Raw genomic sequence first — 15,793 nt, forward strand, 5'->3', positions numbered from 1 at the left:
TATGGTCTCTAGATATACCATCAATGTTTAAGCAGTATGAATATCCCGAGTCATCAATGATCATATTAAAAATATGGTTTTGACTTGTTGTTTTTAGAAAGAGTTTTCAAGAGCCTTTGGGCTAAGTTTTGAGTAATTATCTCAACTAAAGAAAGATGTGTTTAAAACACTAATGAGCTAAAGCATTTTGGGAGTAGTATCAAGCACCGATTTGGGACACGAGTTCATATTAAACTCAACTCTCCATAAGAACCATGTAGCCAACATGTTAACGGGTCGTACTTTTTAGATGAACCCGTAAAGTTAAGCTAGTGGATCCACTTTGTAAAGTTAGCTTCCTATATCAAGACCAGGTATAGGATGGTCCTCAGGCAACATGAGGTAAAACGTTGTATCATTAGCTTCCTATATCACGGCAAGGTATAGGATGGTCCTTGGGAAACGTGAGGTTAAACGTTGTATCACTACTTAAGCTTGTAGTGGTGGTTATCGGTTAAAGAACTCCCACAGTAGAAAGAGCTTGGTTCCTCGAGAAGTTCTGCTTAGTGTGGATGGGGGTATGGGACTTCATTCATGCATTGCACAAGTAGACTTCGAAAGGAAGCATGGTATTTTCATGATATTATAAATATGATTTATACGTCATGTTTTAAATAGTTTTGCAAGCTTTATATATATTGCATGTGTCTCATTGCTTTATATTGAGTTCAGTTATTCGTGAGTTGTACAGAGCCAAGGTAAGTTATCTTTTGTATTCTTTTCAAGCTAAAGTTGTTGTTTAGCGGTCCAGCTCGCATACTCGTACATTCCATGTACTGATGCCAGTTGGCCTGCATCTTGTTATGATGCAGATGCAGGTACCCAGGATCAGCATCTAGTATGCCGTTGATCCAGCTGAGCACTCCAGAGTCAGTGGTGAGCCTCCTTGCATTCCAGAGGACTCAATTATTTATGTTCTTAAGTTTTGTTTTATTAGGATGTTGCGAGGTCTGTCCCAACATCCATCTCAGTATTTTAGAGGCTTCATAGACAGTCAGTCAGTTAGTTAGTTTGAGTCTCTCTTTTGTGTATATTTATGTAAATATTCTATTTTGAGACTCGAGTTGCCCTTTTTGCCAGATTTTATCCGTAGGTTGTTTTATAACCTTTAATTGCATTGAGTTTTGCTTTTGAGATAAGTTTCCGCTGAGTTAAGAAAGTCAGGCCAAGGGTTCGCTTGGGGCCAGCAATGGTCTTCGAGTGCCGGTCCCGTCCAGGGTGTAGGCTCGGGGCGTGACACTTATGCTACAATCATACCAATGGCATGTCCAATTTTCAACTTAGATTGTGAACAAAAAAACTTTACACTTATAAGACCCGGTGATTTAATTTTGTGTATAAGCTAAAACTTTATACACTAAATCATCTACTATATAAGTAAATAGACACCATAAACAAATATATGATCTATTAAATTTTTTATTAAAACTGAAAAAATAATTATTCTATAATAAATACTATATCTAAACATATGATTAATAGTATATATCCCAACACAATTTAAGAATGTTTCAACACAGAAGCAATACTAGTTTATTACAAATTAATAAGATGATCATACAACACAACCTGAAACAAGAAACTACTCAGTGTACAATCAAGCAATCAAAATATCGAAACCAGAGAGCAAGAATCGTACAAACTTTGGCAGAAGAAACTTAAGATATCCGACAAGCTGAAGGATTAGTGTCGGCAAACACTTGTGTATATGGATATTCATTCCAATATTCCTGAAGGAGGCAACAACGAGTCAAGTTCAACATATTTGAATGATAAACCACTTGTGCAGTGGTCTGCTGATTTTTGTCAGAGAAGCATATTCTTATTGTGTTTGGTATCAGAATAAAAATAATATTTATCTTCAAATGTATTTAAAATCTTTGTCAAAGTATTACAATTTAAATATTCACTACGCATATGTAAAAAATGGTATCATCTATCCTAGAAAATCTAAAAATTAGACGAGAGAGAGTTGCTCGGATGGTAAGCACCTCTCACTTCCAACCCGAAGGTTGCGAGTCTGAGTCACCAAGGGAGCAAAAGGGATGGGAGCTCCTAGGAGGGTACAAAAAAAATAAAATTAAAATATAAAAATTACAGGTGAGGGGCAAAAATAGAAAAAAAAAACATGTAAAATTCACAAAACGGATCGTTGCAATCAACAACTTTGTTGGAATTAATGCATTCACAAGGATATTTTTAGTATTTCAATATTGTATCTTAGTTTATCAAGAAGTCTTTTTAGGAGTTTGTAATACATGTATGTATTTAGTTATTTATGCCAAAGCTTTGATGTATTCTCTTCTCTATGACCTTAAGGCAAAATAGTTGTATAATCAAGTATATAGTACTAAATGCATCTTCATAATTGAGAAGTGTGAAAGTTAATTGGCACATCACCTGATCAAATGCAGTGAAGCAATGCTTTAAATTTGATTTGTAGTTGTGGTCATCCCACTCCAGTTGGCTCCACCATTCTGATTCTCCTTTTATTTGTTTGATGTTGTTGGAGTTTTGAATAGAGAGAGGCAACTTCCTTATTTCATTGCAAGATATCACCTCAAGTTCCTCCAGGTGTACCCACATACTCTCTGACTCCCCAAACGTTCTTAATGTTGGTAGTTGTTTCAACGATAACTTTCGAACTCTTAGAATTTCTGAGTTGACGAGTGTCCTCTGACTAGATCCGCATTGCACTAACAACTCTACCAGCTCTGAACAGTTGAAAATATTAATTTCTTCCAAGTGGTTGGGTACAGAAAAAGCTCCACCAACATTAAATAGACATGTTAAATTACCACAATTGGATATATCCAGTTGGCGTAATCCAGAAAATCTTGAACCAAGAAAATGACCAAAATCAGAGACACACTTTAAATTATGTACAGAAGAGAGACTGATATGTTTCAGATTTGGCAAAGGATCATCAAACTGTTCACTTCCTTCTTCTTCTGCTGCTGCTGTGAAATCACAAGAACAACTCTCTATGTGTAGTGATTTTAATCCATCAAAACTGTTGTTCTCAATCAACTTCCTCAGATCCCCACATTTTTCCAAGTACAAATATGAAGCGAACTGTAACATGCCTGAGAGCTCTCCGTTACTGAAAGTTTCACAATGGGAGACACTTATCCTCTTTGTTGACTTGTTGAATGGTACTTCCGCTGAAGTTTCCCCAATTTCGATGTGAAAACTTTTCAATCTTTTCATCCAGTTGTGTTCTCTTTTCAAAATTGATGAGCTATCCAATCTAATAAAAAGAGATGTCAGATTGTGTAGAAACGATATCTCATCAAAACAAGTTGATCCAAGACAACCACCCATCATATTTATTATTTCAAGGCTAGACAATTTCTGGAAAAATCCTTGGCCGATACTACTCTCCAAATCAGATGTAGGCATATTTAATAACCTCAGATTTGTCAACTTGTGCATTCCTATTGGCAGACAACGTAACCCTGTATTTTCACAATCAAGCAATTGCAAATTGCAAAGATTACCAATATCTGGTAACTCTTTCAACTCATAGCAGTCTCGTAGTATTAGAGCACGTAGTTGAGATAAACTATTGATGGAAGAAGGCAGTGCTCTAATACCAGTTTCACTCAGATTCACAACTCTTAAAGCTGGAAATGATGAAAAGAAATCATCAGGAATTTTCTCGAGGGGTTCATTGTCTTGCAAAAGTAAAGATGTTGTCCTTGGGCAAACCATGACACAATCAGGTAGATGTTCAATTTTGTTGCTTATGAAAGATATTCTCTTGACAGAAGCTGATAGTTTAGTATGTGATATCTCAGTCAATCCGATTCCAGCTTCAATAACAGAATTGTGTTCATCATTAGAAGAGTTAGCTATCCATTTAGCAACATCACGAACCAAGTCATGCATCTTCACACAATCCGTCCAATGGGCTTCTTCTAGCAAGCAGACATCTTTTAGTCTGTCAATCATTGTGGTTCCTCTATTGTAAGCATTTTCGTATGTGTCATGTTCACCAAGGAACCCCTCTGCCCACCAGCAACGTATAAGATCATCTATGGAAATAGCCGCCGGATATAAGGAGCAATACAAGAAACAACTTTTAATGTCACCTCTCCTTTTGTTCATATTGCTTCTTTGCTCCAAGGATAATTCAGTATCCCGAGATTCTAAATAATCAAAACTCAACTTGATGACCTTGTAAACCTCATGTATTACATCTTCATCACAAGGTTCACACATTCTAAGTGATTCCAAAGCATCTTCCCATTCCTCGACCATGTTCTTCCCTCTCATAGATGCTCCAATAATAGTGATTGCTAAAGGTAAACCATCACACTCTCTTGCAATACNATGTTCACCAAGGAACCCCTCTGCCCACCAGCAATTTATGAGATCATCTGTTTGAATATCCACCGGATATAAGGAGCAATACAAGAAACAACTTTTAATGTCACCTCTCCTTTTGTTCATATTGCTTCTTTCCTCCAAGGACAATTCAGTATCCCGAGATTCTAAATAATCAAAACTCAACTTGATGACCTTGTAAACCTCATGTATTACATCTTCGTCACAAGGTTCACACATTCTAAGTGATTCTAGAGCATCTTCCCAAAGCTCGACCCTTGACTTCCCTCTCATAGATGTTCCGATAACAGTGATTGCTAAAGGTAAACCACCACACTCTCTTGCAATATCCATTGCCGATGGCTGAATATCCACCCGATTGGCAACATCTCCCGCATTTTTGATAAACAGATGCCAAGATTCATTTTCATCCAATATGGAAATATTGATTTCCGTGTGTGTTTTCATTTTCTTACAAACACCCCGAAAACGAGAAACTATAATAACGTTGCTTCCTGCGTGATTTTTGGAATGGGGCACACCGACATGATCCAAATTTATAGCTTCCCAAACATCATCCAGTATGAGAAGGAAACGCTTTTCTTTCTTGAACCTTTGGTAGATTTTGTTGGCACTGCTTTCTTTACTTCCCCCGTTATCTACCTCTAGACATAATCTTTTGGCAATTAATGCTTGAACCTTGCTTATTTCCGCTGGTTTGGGCATTGTAATCCATACCACAACCCCAAAACACAGTTTAGGCCTTGACACGTCAATCTGTCGGAGCTCATTGTTCAGATTCTTCATCAATGTAGTTTTCCCAATTCCTCCCGCACCCCACACTCCAATGATGCAAACCTGAAGGTATTCACATAAACAAAAAAACAATTAACCCCCAAGTCAAAGATGAAACAGTGGTCATATAGAAGAAATTAGAGAAAGAAGGATGTACGAGGCTTTGTTTCAACAATGGTCAAATTATGTTTTCATCTCAAATTTGTTAACTTAATTTCCACTTATATTTATAAAAACCATCTTGACTATAAAATCTAAAGAATATTCACAAGTACCCATGCACTGTAGCCGAAGTTCCTGGGACACACTATCTTTGTTGGCATATATACTATTAACTATGTGGTTAGATATAGTATTCAGTTTTAATAAAAATTTAAATAGATCATATATTCATCTATGAGTCTATTTACTTATATAATAGATGATTTAGTATATAAAATTTAGCTTATATACAAAAGATTAAGAGCATGTTTAACATTGCTGCTAAAAATAATTTATTTATAGAAGCACTTTTTCTAAAATGACTGTTCAAAAAAATGCTTTGAAAAAATAATAATTTGTATTTGGTTAATTCATTTGAAAAATGATTTTGATAAGGAGATTGTGTTTGGCTAATCTTTTTAAAAAGTGTTTTTGAGGGTCAAAAGAATAAATATCACTGCACTTTTAATATTAAGATTATCTTATAGAGAACAAATATTTTAAATATCTATTATATAATTTTTTAATTAAAATTTTGTTTTATTAAATTAAAATGTACATATTCAAATTTTCAATCAATATTATATTGTATTCACAAATGAATAAAAAAATAAATTAACATTGATATAATATTAATATGATGATTTATATATAATTAAAAATATCAAACAAAATAAATTTAAAAATTAGTCCAGAAATTAAATCAATACATATGAAAAAGACCACAAAAATAAATAGATATAAGGGATATATTGATAAGTAGGGGTAGGGGTGTTTGTGGTTCGGTTTGGATCGGTTATCGATTAAAACCAAAACCAAACCAATCTAATCGGTTTTTTAAATTTCTAAAACCAAACAAAACGAAAAAAAATAACCGTCGGTTTGGTTATTATCAGTTTGGTTCGGTTTGGTTCAGTTTTTCTGGTTTATTCGGTTTGAAAATAATAGTAATTTTTTTTAGGACTTCCGTCGATAGACACAAACACCTAGCACATGAACAATTCACGGAAAAGCTATTGTCGGTTCAATAAAGCAATTAAGCAATACTAGAGTTATTATTACACGAACAAAGTGTTTCAATTAAGAGAAAGTGTGACTATTTTATGTGAAGTAGGGTAGGTAAAGACTAAAATGAATTTTGATGGATTTGGACTTAGGATTGTTATAGTTTGGCTAAAGTGTTTGGGATTGAGAAAATTGTAAAGTTAAAGACTTAAGTTAATTAAAATTTAACAAAATATTTATATTTATTTATGAATAATATATAAATAATTATAAAAATTATATATCTAATTTATCGGTTCGATTTGGTTATTTTTGCGGTTTTTTTTAGTAAAATCAAAACCAAACCAAATAATATCGGTTTTCAAAATTTAAAACCAAACCTAACCAAATCCAATTTGATTTTTTAATCATAACCATGAACAACCCTATTGATAAGTATGTATATAAGAACGAGATATTTTGATCTTGACAAAAATAATTTTTTGTTTTTGCTTTTTTAAAGAAGCAATTTTATTTTTTTTAGCTTCTTTCCAATCAGAAAAAGTGTTTGTGGTTCCATTTAAAACAATTTTACTGATTTGACAAACACCTTATTTTATCAAAAAAGTAATATATTTTTTCTTAAAGGACTATTTTTGGTTTCTCAACAACAATGTATAACAGGCTCTAATATGGTTTTCCATAAAAATCAAATTAGACAAGAATCAATAAAATTAGCAACTACCAAATTCGATTTAATTCTAGTAATACCTTGTCATTTTCCAAGTGTTTGAGGATTCTGTCGATATTCTTTCTTGCTGTTGGCTGGTCTTTTATTGGTGGTACCTCTAAGTACTCAACTTTTTCCATCCGGTAATTTTCTACCATCAAATTGGATCCAAAGCTTTCTTCGGCCTTTGTAAGCCTGCAAACTTTATCTCGGATCTTCTGCACTTGAGTGCCGACTTCCAAGCGGAGGCTGCAATTCGGACAACACTTATATGTAAGCATCTTAGCCGCTTCAATGCTTTCTTTCATAGTTCCCCAATCATTCTCCACCTTCTCAACATCTTCGATCCACTTGACAACATCTGGTTTTGGTTTATAGCCTTCTCCCTCAGCTATTTCCACCTTTCCTTTGATATCCTCTCTCAACTTTTTTAGCTTCTCCATTTCCTCACTTAGATTTTCAATTTTTGATGAGAAGCAGACAATATTTTCCATCTTAGGATAGATGCATTGACATACCAACTTTCCCACCTCAATAACAACATTAGGAAGTATTTCCATCGAACAATTCTTGAGGTAATGATGCTCTCTCAAACTGTTTGTTTAAGCCAGTATTCAGAGAACTAAAAGAAAGAGTCAAACAATTCTATTGGAGTAACCAGCAATGTAAAAATGTAAAGGGAAAAAGGCATCATATATCCCTCAACGTATCGCTCGTTATAAAAGTGACTCACATATATTTTTATTGTTATATAAATATGGAAAAATGCATAAGCACCCTCCCGAACTCTCAGAGACACACTTATACTATACTAAAGTTCTATTACCCCCGAACTTATTTTTATACATAATTTTCTACCCCTTTTCGGCCTACATGACACTAACTTTTGGGCCCAGATCGTGTTGACAATTTTTTCAAGATATCTGGTTGATAGTGCCACGTAGGTCAAAAAGGTGTAGAAAATTATTTATAAAATAAGTTCGGAAAGATAATTTGCACCTTAGTATAGTACATGTCTTTAAAATTTCGGACATAGGTTGGGGATAGTTATGCATTTTCCCTATAAATAACTAACATATACTCCTAAAGTTCTAATGACTTACATTTACAAGTATAAAAAAATAAAATTGATTTTTTATTTTTAAAAAAACTCATGTATGGATATATATGATCCTTTTCACACATAACTTTTTTTTACTTCTTTGATTATCATTATATGAGTTTTTTAATTTTATCTTATTTATTTCATTATTTAGTGTAAATATATGAGGAAAAAAGTGTGAATGAAAAAAAAGAGAAAAAAACTTTAAAATTAATTATTTTCTGGATATATTGTAGTTTATTTTCTTATCTGTAAAAAAAATTGGGGGCATATATGATATATTTTATAAGAAAGTTAGTGAAAAAATAAATTTGACCATCAAAATGATAAATCCAAATTAGTTGTTGAATAAAAAAAAAACACAAAAAAATAAAATACACGTTAGAAGTATCAAATATACACCTACATGAAAATTCCTTTTTAATAAAAAAATATTAAAATTATTTTTTTTGCTTCCGTTAGAGGAAATAGGATATATATGAGTCATTTATGTAACAATAGATATTTTTATGGAAAAATTACTTGAATGGATACCTTTTAATAATTAATTATTGATTTTTATTGCAAATAAAATAATACTATGATAAATCTATAATATGTATTAAAAGTGAATTATGTTTGCAATATATATGTATTATAACTATTTTAAAATATATTATGCTTGTTTGGTGAGAAATTGACACATTGTATTATTAGTGTATTAAAATGTGTGATAAATGTATTATCAATCAATAAAACTTGTATTATATGTGTTTTATAAATTGTTCTCTATAATATGTATTAAAAGTGATCAAGTGAAAAAAATATTATTGCTATAAAATGGTAAATATTTTCTTAATATAACATATTTATGTAAGTTTTCCTTTATAAAAGTTGACTCATATATAAATAAAGGGAAACTTACATAAATATGCTATATTAAGAAAATATTTACCATTTATAGCAATTTTAAATGACAAAGCTAAGAGTTATATCAGACTTTTTTCCCAAATATAAATAAACACATATATTTTGGACTAAATTTTGTAAAAAGGTCAAATGCACACTATCAAAAATTGAACAACTATTTTAGCCTTCAAACAAGTAATGAAGCTCCAAAGATGATCAAAGGCAAGTAATAGTAAAATGGAAAGACAATAATTGGAGCAATTAGCAATGTCTTTGATTCCAAATGAACTATGCAACTTAAATGTAGTACTTCCTCCGTTTCATTATTTTATGTGAGGTAGTTTGATTTGACACGTGTTTAAGAAAGAAAGAAATTTTTTTAAAACTTGCGGTCCAAAATTAATGATATAAATTTGTGTGGTTATAAATCATTTTATTAAGAGTAAAATAGATAATTTATAGTTAAATTGTTACTTAATATATATATATACACACACCCTCGTCGTCTAATAAATAATACATATTTGCTCGTTTTATTAACAGCCCCACGTATACACAGAAATAGGTTCATCTTTAATGTAGCAACTGTTCTATACGACATACATTACCTTCAATTTGGACTGGTTCAATTTTCACCACTGAGTTGTCTATTTCAGTAGTACAACAACATTTGAAAAAATGTGTTACTCCTTACTTCATACTCCCTCTATTTCATATTAACTGAATTTGTGAGACAATGAATACATATTTTTTTTAAAAAATTGTTGTTCAACATACCCTATCTATATATAGACACTACTCCCTTTGTCCAACAATAGTTGTTCACTTGAAGAGTAATTTTATCACATCACCCTTTGAATATAATAAATATTATGTCTTGAAAAATGTAATAGGGAAATGACTATAATTAATAATAAGGGCAAATTAGGAACTAAGTATAAAATTATCCATTAATTTCATAAAGTGGACAAGTATTATTGAACATTCCAAAATACTATAGTCGACAACTATTGTTGGACGGAGAGAGTACAATACAATTGCTTACCAAGTAGGAAACTATTTCTATTCTAAAACCCATCAAGCTAGTGCATACAAATAGTATGTATCTAGCTTGCTATAAATATAATTAACACAACGATTCATGAGGGACTTGGTGAGATATCTGCTAGTTAATTACTTGATTTCACAAAATTAACAATTAATTTCATTGTGATTATCTTCTCATAAAATAGTGAATTTGATGTTATCGAATACTAGGTAAGAAACCAAGAAAAAAAAAGGCAGAAGTAAAAGAAATAGGGGAAGATGAAAGGCAAGGACAATAATTGAAGCAACTAGCAATGTGTTTGATTCAAAATGAACTATGCAACTTAAATGTAGCAATTACTACATTGTTGGTAAACGTCAACAACCATAATTACTACTCTTTTTATTTACATCCACACACACAGAAAAAAACTCAGCTTTATACGACATGCATTAACTTTTAAAAAAATCATGTACGAATATATATATATATATATATATGATCCTTTTCACACATGATTTTTTTTTTTTTTTGACAAAAGTGTAAACAAATAGCCCTCAACTTTCATTAATCATTAATTTTATCCTTCATTATACTATGTGGTTATCTATACCCCACCATCCACAAACTTATCAAATGTACCCTTAATATTGAGCAATAATTGACTTTTACACTTTTTTTTTCTTAAAAATAGTACTCCACCTAGCTTTGGAAATATACCTGAAAATACTGAATATGATTAATAATATTTTTTGTTCCTAAATTATTGATAAATGCTGATTCTAATCCCTTAAATGTAAAAATTTCGTAGCATCACATCTCGATTTTGGATACATCATTCAACGTTCCGATATGCAGCATCCCGATTTTGGATACATCACTCAACGTTTCGATACATCTCGTACATCCCGATAACCCACATAAAGTAATGTATTCAATCGATACATCGCATAAAGTGATGTATTCAAGAACATGAGAGAGTAGGAAGTTTTGTAATTTTTTCAAATAATAAGAAAATTTTAAAAAAATAATAAAATAAATTATGTATTTAAGTAATTTTTCCTTTATTTATCCACATATAAAGAGAAAAAGACCCAAAACCCAACACAATAAATAAATGTCAACAACCATGATTAAATATACTCTCAATTTTAAGATTTAAAATAGATATATATTTAATTAAAAAGTAGTATATATATTCTTATCATCTAACAAATGAGGTATATATACTGTCATCGTCAGAAAATAATGCATATTTGGACTGCTTCAATTTTCAAAATAATGCATATGTAGCAACTGCTTTGTACTACATTCATTAACTTCAATTTGGACTGGTTCAATTTTCACCACTGTGTCTATTTCAGTACAACAAAATTTGGAAAATATGTTACTGATTGTTAAACTGCAAACAATCAGCTATTCATTTTCCTTTAATTTATTGTGAAAATTTGTCTACCGGATATTTTTAGTATACTTCCTCCATCTCATACTTCCTCTGTCTTTAATTATTTGTCTATTTTTTCTTGTTTAGTTATCCCTAATTACTTGTCCATTTTGACAAATCAAGAAAGAACAATTTTTTTACCTATTATACCCTCAATTAATTACTTTGAAAAAGGTAGAACTTTTTGAAAATCTTCGATTTTTAATTCATCTACTTCATAATTAATAGACATAAAATGGTAAACTCATTATGTCAATAATTATTATCTTAATAGATATGTCAATTCAGAAGTGGACATGTAATTACGAATAGAGAGAGTATTAGTTGTCTATAATTCACATTACTAAAAATGGGTATCTCAAATGATTTATCAATTTACAAAATCAAGATAGAATTAATTGCAATTTTTTAAAACTTTTTTGCTCTTACAATTAATTCTTTTTAAAAGTGTAAATAAATTTGTAAAATTTCAAAAAGTTTCTTAAGGGGTAAATAGTAAAACTATTCTTTTTATTTATAATTTCTTATAAAACCTATAAAAGAGAAAGTGTATAACTAATATAGAGCAAAAAGAGTATAACATTATCCCTTAAGCAAATGCTTATTTTTAGTCGGGAAAATTATGCAGAATAGCAAACATTTAGCCTATATTAGGTACTATAGCTATAGTTTAAGAAAATTGTAATTTGCGGCTACAGTTTCCCCAATTATTGTTATTTGTCTGATTTGTATAATTTCCCTGATTTGTATAAATCTAGGTAAATGTCAACGATTTGGACTCGTTCAGTTTTCATGACTTATAAGCTGTCTTTTGATGTCTCAAACAGCTTCTCTATTTGCCAACAACCATCTATTCAATACAACAAATTAATTGTGAAAGTCTAAAGTGCTTTTGTTGAGATTAATTAGTTTTAGCCTTCACTAATTATATGAAATTTATGTATGCAGTTAGTTAGAATAATGACTGAACAAATTAGTTTGTAATGACCCTCTTGGTCATTTCTGTGTCTTGCCTTCTGTGTGTCGTTTAGAGCGTTCCTATAGCGACCCCAAGTCATTTATGACTTGCTGGGACTGATAGTTCGGTCACCTGGTCGTTCGTTTGGTCCTAGTGTGAGTTTTTGTGTTTTGGAGCTTATGAACCTTGAACGATCATTTTCGATCAAAAGTTCGAGAAGATGACATTGGAATCCAATTCTGACGATTTCATCAGCTCCGAAAGGATCATTTTAGGCTAGTAGCATGGTCGACATGACTCCCGAGGTTTTCAGTGTGAGTCGGTGCGATTAGGCGTTTTAGCCTTTGAAATTTGACATAAGGTTGACTTTGGTCAACATTCTGAGTAAACGCGCTCGGATGAGAATTCCGTCAGCGTGGTTAGCTCCGGAATGTCGAGTTTGGTCTAGATTGACCCTTCTTTTGTGTCTGGAGGTTTTCGATATCTTTCCGAGCCCTTTTGTGGGTTTTGACTTAAAATGACTTTTGGAAGTGGGACCCACTTTTTATCAAAATGACCTCTGATGGAAATTTCGACTGCTCCGTTGAGTCTGGAATATCGAATTTGGTATGGTTGCATATCTCGTTTGCGTGCACGGGGTTCTGAACGAGTTCGGAGCACCCCGTCGGAATTTTAAGTTTTGGGAAATTGCAGATTTTCTGCAATAAATTGCAGAAAATCAGCCAATTTTCCAAACTTCAAACCCTCATCTCTCTCTCATCTCTCAACCGATTTGGGCGATCCAAAAGGCAAAGTTGTGAGATTTTTCGAGGACAATGTGTTGGTGAGCTCGGATAGTGATTTGTAGTCCCCGTTTGAGGTAATTTTCAAAAAACACCTGCTGCCGCACCATTTTTGTGAGCTTAATTTTGGAAATTTTTTAGACTTGTTTTCTCAGCCGTTTTAAGTCCGATTTCAGTGATTTTTGAGGCTATCTTGAGTGGTTTTTCGAGGAGAACGTTGTGGTGTCATCAGATTTTACTGTAGATCGCCCGTTTTTGGTAAATATGCTGATTCAACTGCTGTCCCATTCTATTTTTTTGAGAAAATTTGGGTTTTAGTTGCATGTTGATATTGTGTTTTTGCCGAGCCCCGAATTGTGTCCCATTATGGGAAATGAGCTGGGGGAATTGGTTAGGACCCACTTTTGGGGTTAATTTTGGAATTTCCTGCGCGGGTCCCACGATTCCCATTTTGACTCCAAAATTGACTCATCTCCGTTTGTTGTGATTTTGGTGTCTAAACGACCGTATTAACGTTGTGATTCTATTTTTGATAGCGGGGAAGCGTTTCGAGACCGCCCATAAAGGGAAAGCTCTGAAGAAGTGATTTTGGAGCGCATGTGATCGGCCTACAGGTAGGCTACGGTTTCCCTCTCTTAGATTGAGCTCGAGAATGTGAATGCATGTTGATTAGTTGGGATTTGGGTTAGGTAGTTATTGAATCTTGCATAGGTGTTAAGAAATCATGTTTTTGGCCTATTTCGGGAAATTATCGGGTAACTGTGAGCATGTTTTGTGTTATTAACGGACCCTCCACACTATGTGGAGTGCTTGCATGCGTAATTATTGTTTATTTGAAGCATGTTGGGCCTTAGTTTAGGTTTGACTAGGGTTTGCCTTAGAAATACATTATTCGGATCCAATAGGCCTTAGTTTTGCCCCGACGTCGCTCGGCCGACTTAGATCCCTGTAGACTGGTGTAGCAGACTTGAGTCTGATAGATTGGGCCTTAGCTAGGTGATACGCTTGCTCCGAGTTTAGTTATCCTTATTTTCCCCGATGTTACGACTTCACGAGTTACGTCAGCGACACTAGTTCTACTTCGCGATTTTAATTTGATTTTCAATTTGGTTCCAAGGACTTACATTGATTGGCTATGTGTGGACGGCGTTCCACGGATATTTATGAGTATGGATCAATTGGGACTCTTTCAGCAGCTACATTGGCACTTTAATAGAGCATCCGGTTTGAGGTCCGGCCTCTATTGCCCATACACTTATATAGAGCATCCGGTTTGAGGTCCGGCCTCTATTGCCCATACACTTATATAGAGCATCCGGTTTGAGGTCCGGCCTCTATTGCCCATATACTTATATAGAGCATCCGGTTTAAGGTTCGGCCTCTATTGCCCAGATACTTTTATAGAGCATCCGGTTTAAGGTCCGGCCTCTATTGCTCAGACACCTATATAGAGCATCCGGTTAGAGTTCCGGCCTCTTATACTTGATACTTGTGATTGGTTACTCGGGTACTTCTGGTGAGCATCCGGTTCGAGGTTCGGCCTCCTTACTGTCAGATTTTACTAATTAGGTTTGAGGTTCTGGTTTGATGTTCTTCGTTCTTGGGTTCTTTTATGCAATTCTCTTTAGTTATAGTTATTCTGTGTACTCGTCGGGCTTATGGGGGTCCGTTCGGATTTTTTATTTAACTTGCGCACGAGTGTACCTTCTGGGCTTATGGGGGCCCAGTTAGGTGTAGTTAGCTTATAGATTACTTTATTTAGTTTTTTTGTACACTCGTGTGCATTCCCTTGTTAGTTAGATTTTAGTTCTTGACTTCGGTTTGTGTTATTCCTTCTTTTCATATTGCCTTTACTTTTCAAGTTCAGTCGGCCTATGATGCCTACTGGGTACCGGTTGTTTTGGTACTCATGCTACGCTTTGCATCTATTTCGTGATGCAGGTCCGGGCACTAGTAGCCAGCGTTGATCGAGCTTGGAGCAGACTGATCCGGAGACGGGAGTGAGCACGCGACGTTTTGTACTATTTCAGTCTCCATCTGTATATATAGACTTGTCTTTTACCTTTCGAGACAGTCCAGTCTCTATTGTCTACTTTTGGGACTTGTACTCATTTTGTTAGTAGCTCTGTACTAGTGACTTCCAGGTTCTGGGAGGGATCTTTATTTGTATATATGTTTTGGTTTGCCTCTGCCTGTTTATATTGTTATTTGTCTACTCTTGTTTAGTTTCTACCCTCAGACCCATTACTTGTTGTTCCGGGTTACGGGTTGGCTTACCTACTGGTGGGTTATAGTAGGTGCCATCATGACTTGAGAAATCGGGTCGTGACATAGTTAGAGATAGTTAGATGAATAGTCTGTTAGCTAGTTAGACATTTTTACATACACATAGGAAGAAGAAGAAATGGAAGTTTAGTTTTCTCTTTTCCAAAATTACGATTCGTTCATCTTCTTCACATGCTCTAAATGATTATTTCTAAATCATTAATTTTTCCCTTTTCCGTTTGTACTATG

General features: G+C 33.5%; 1 protein-coding gene across 1 annotated transcript; it reads right to left on the reverse strand.

The window, feature by feature from the left end:
* Nucleotides 1-1,697: 1,697 nt before the first annotated feature.
* Nucleotides 1,698-7,638, reverse strand: LOC125851965 (disease resistance protein At4g27190-like). The gene is made up of 4 exons (XM_049531701.1): nucleotides 7,120-7,638; nucleotides 4,377-5,226; nucleotides 2,440-4,031; nucleotides 1,698-1,769 (listed from the first exon to the last, which is right to left on the reverse strand). Exons 1-4 carry the CDS (start codon nucleotides 7,636-7,638, stop codon nucleotides 1,698-1,700), a joined length of 3,033 nt encoding a protein of 1,010 aa, XP_049387658.1.
* Between the last annotated feature and the right edge of the window lie 8,155 nt (nucleotides 7,639-15,793).

Source organism: Solanum stenotomum, unplaced genomic scaffold, assembly GCF_019186545.1.
Source record: "Solanum stenotomum isolate F172 unplaced genomic scaffold, ASM1918654v1 scaffold31040, whole genome shotgun sequence".
Taxonomy (NCBI): Eukaryota; Viridiplantae; Streptophyta; class Magnoliopsida; order Solanales; family Solanaceae; genus Solanum; species Solanum stenotomum.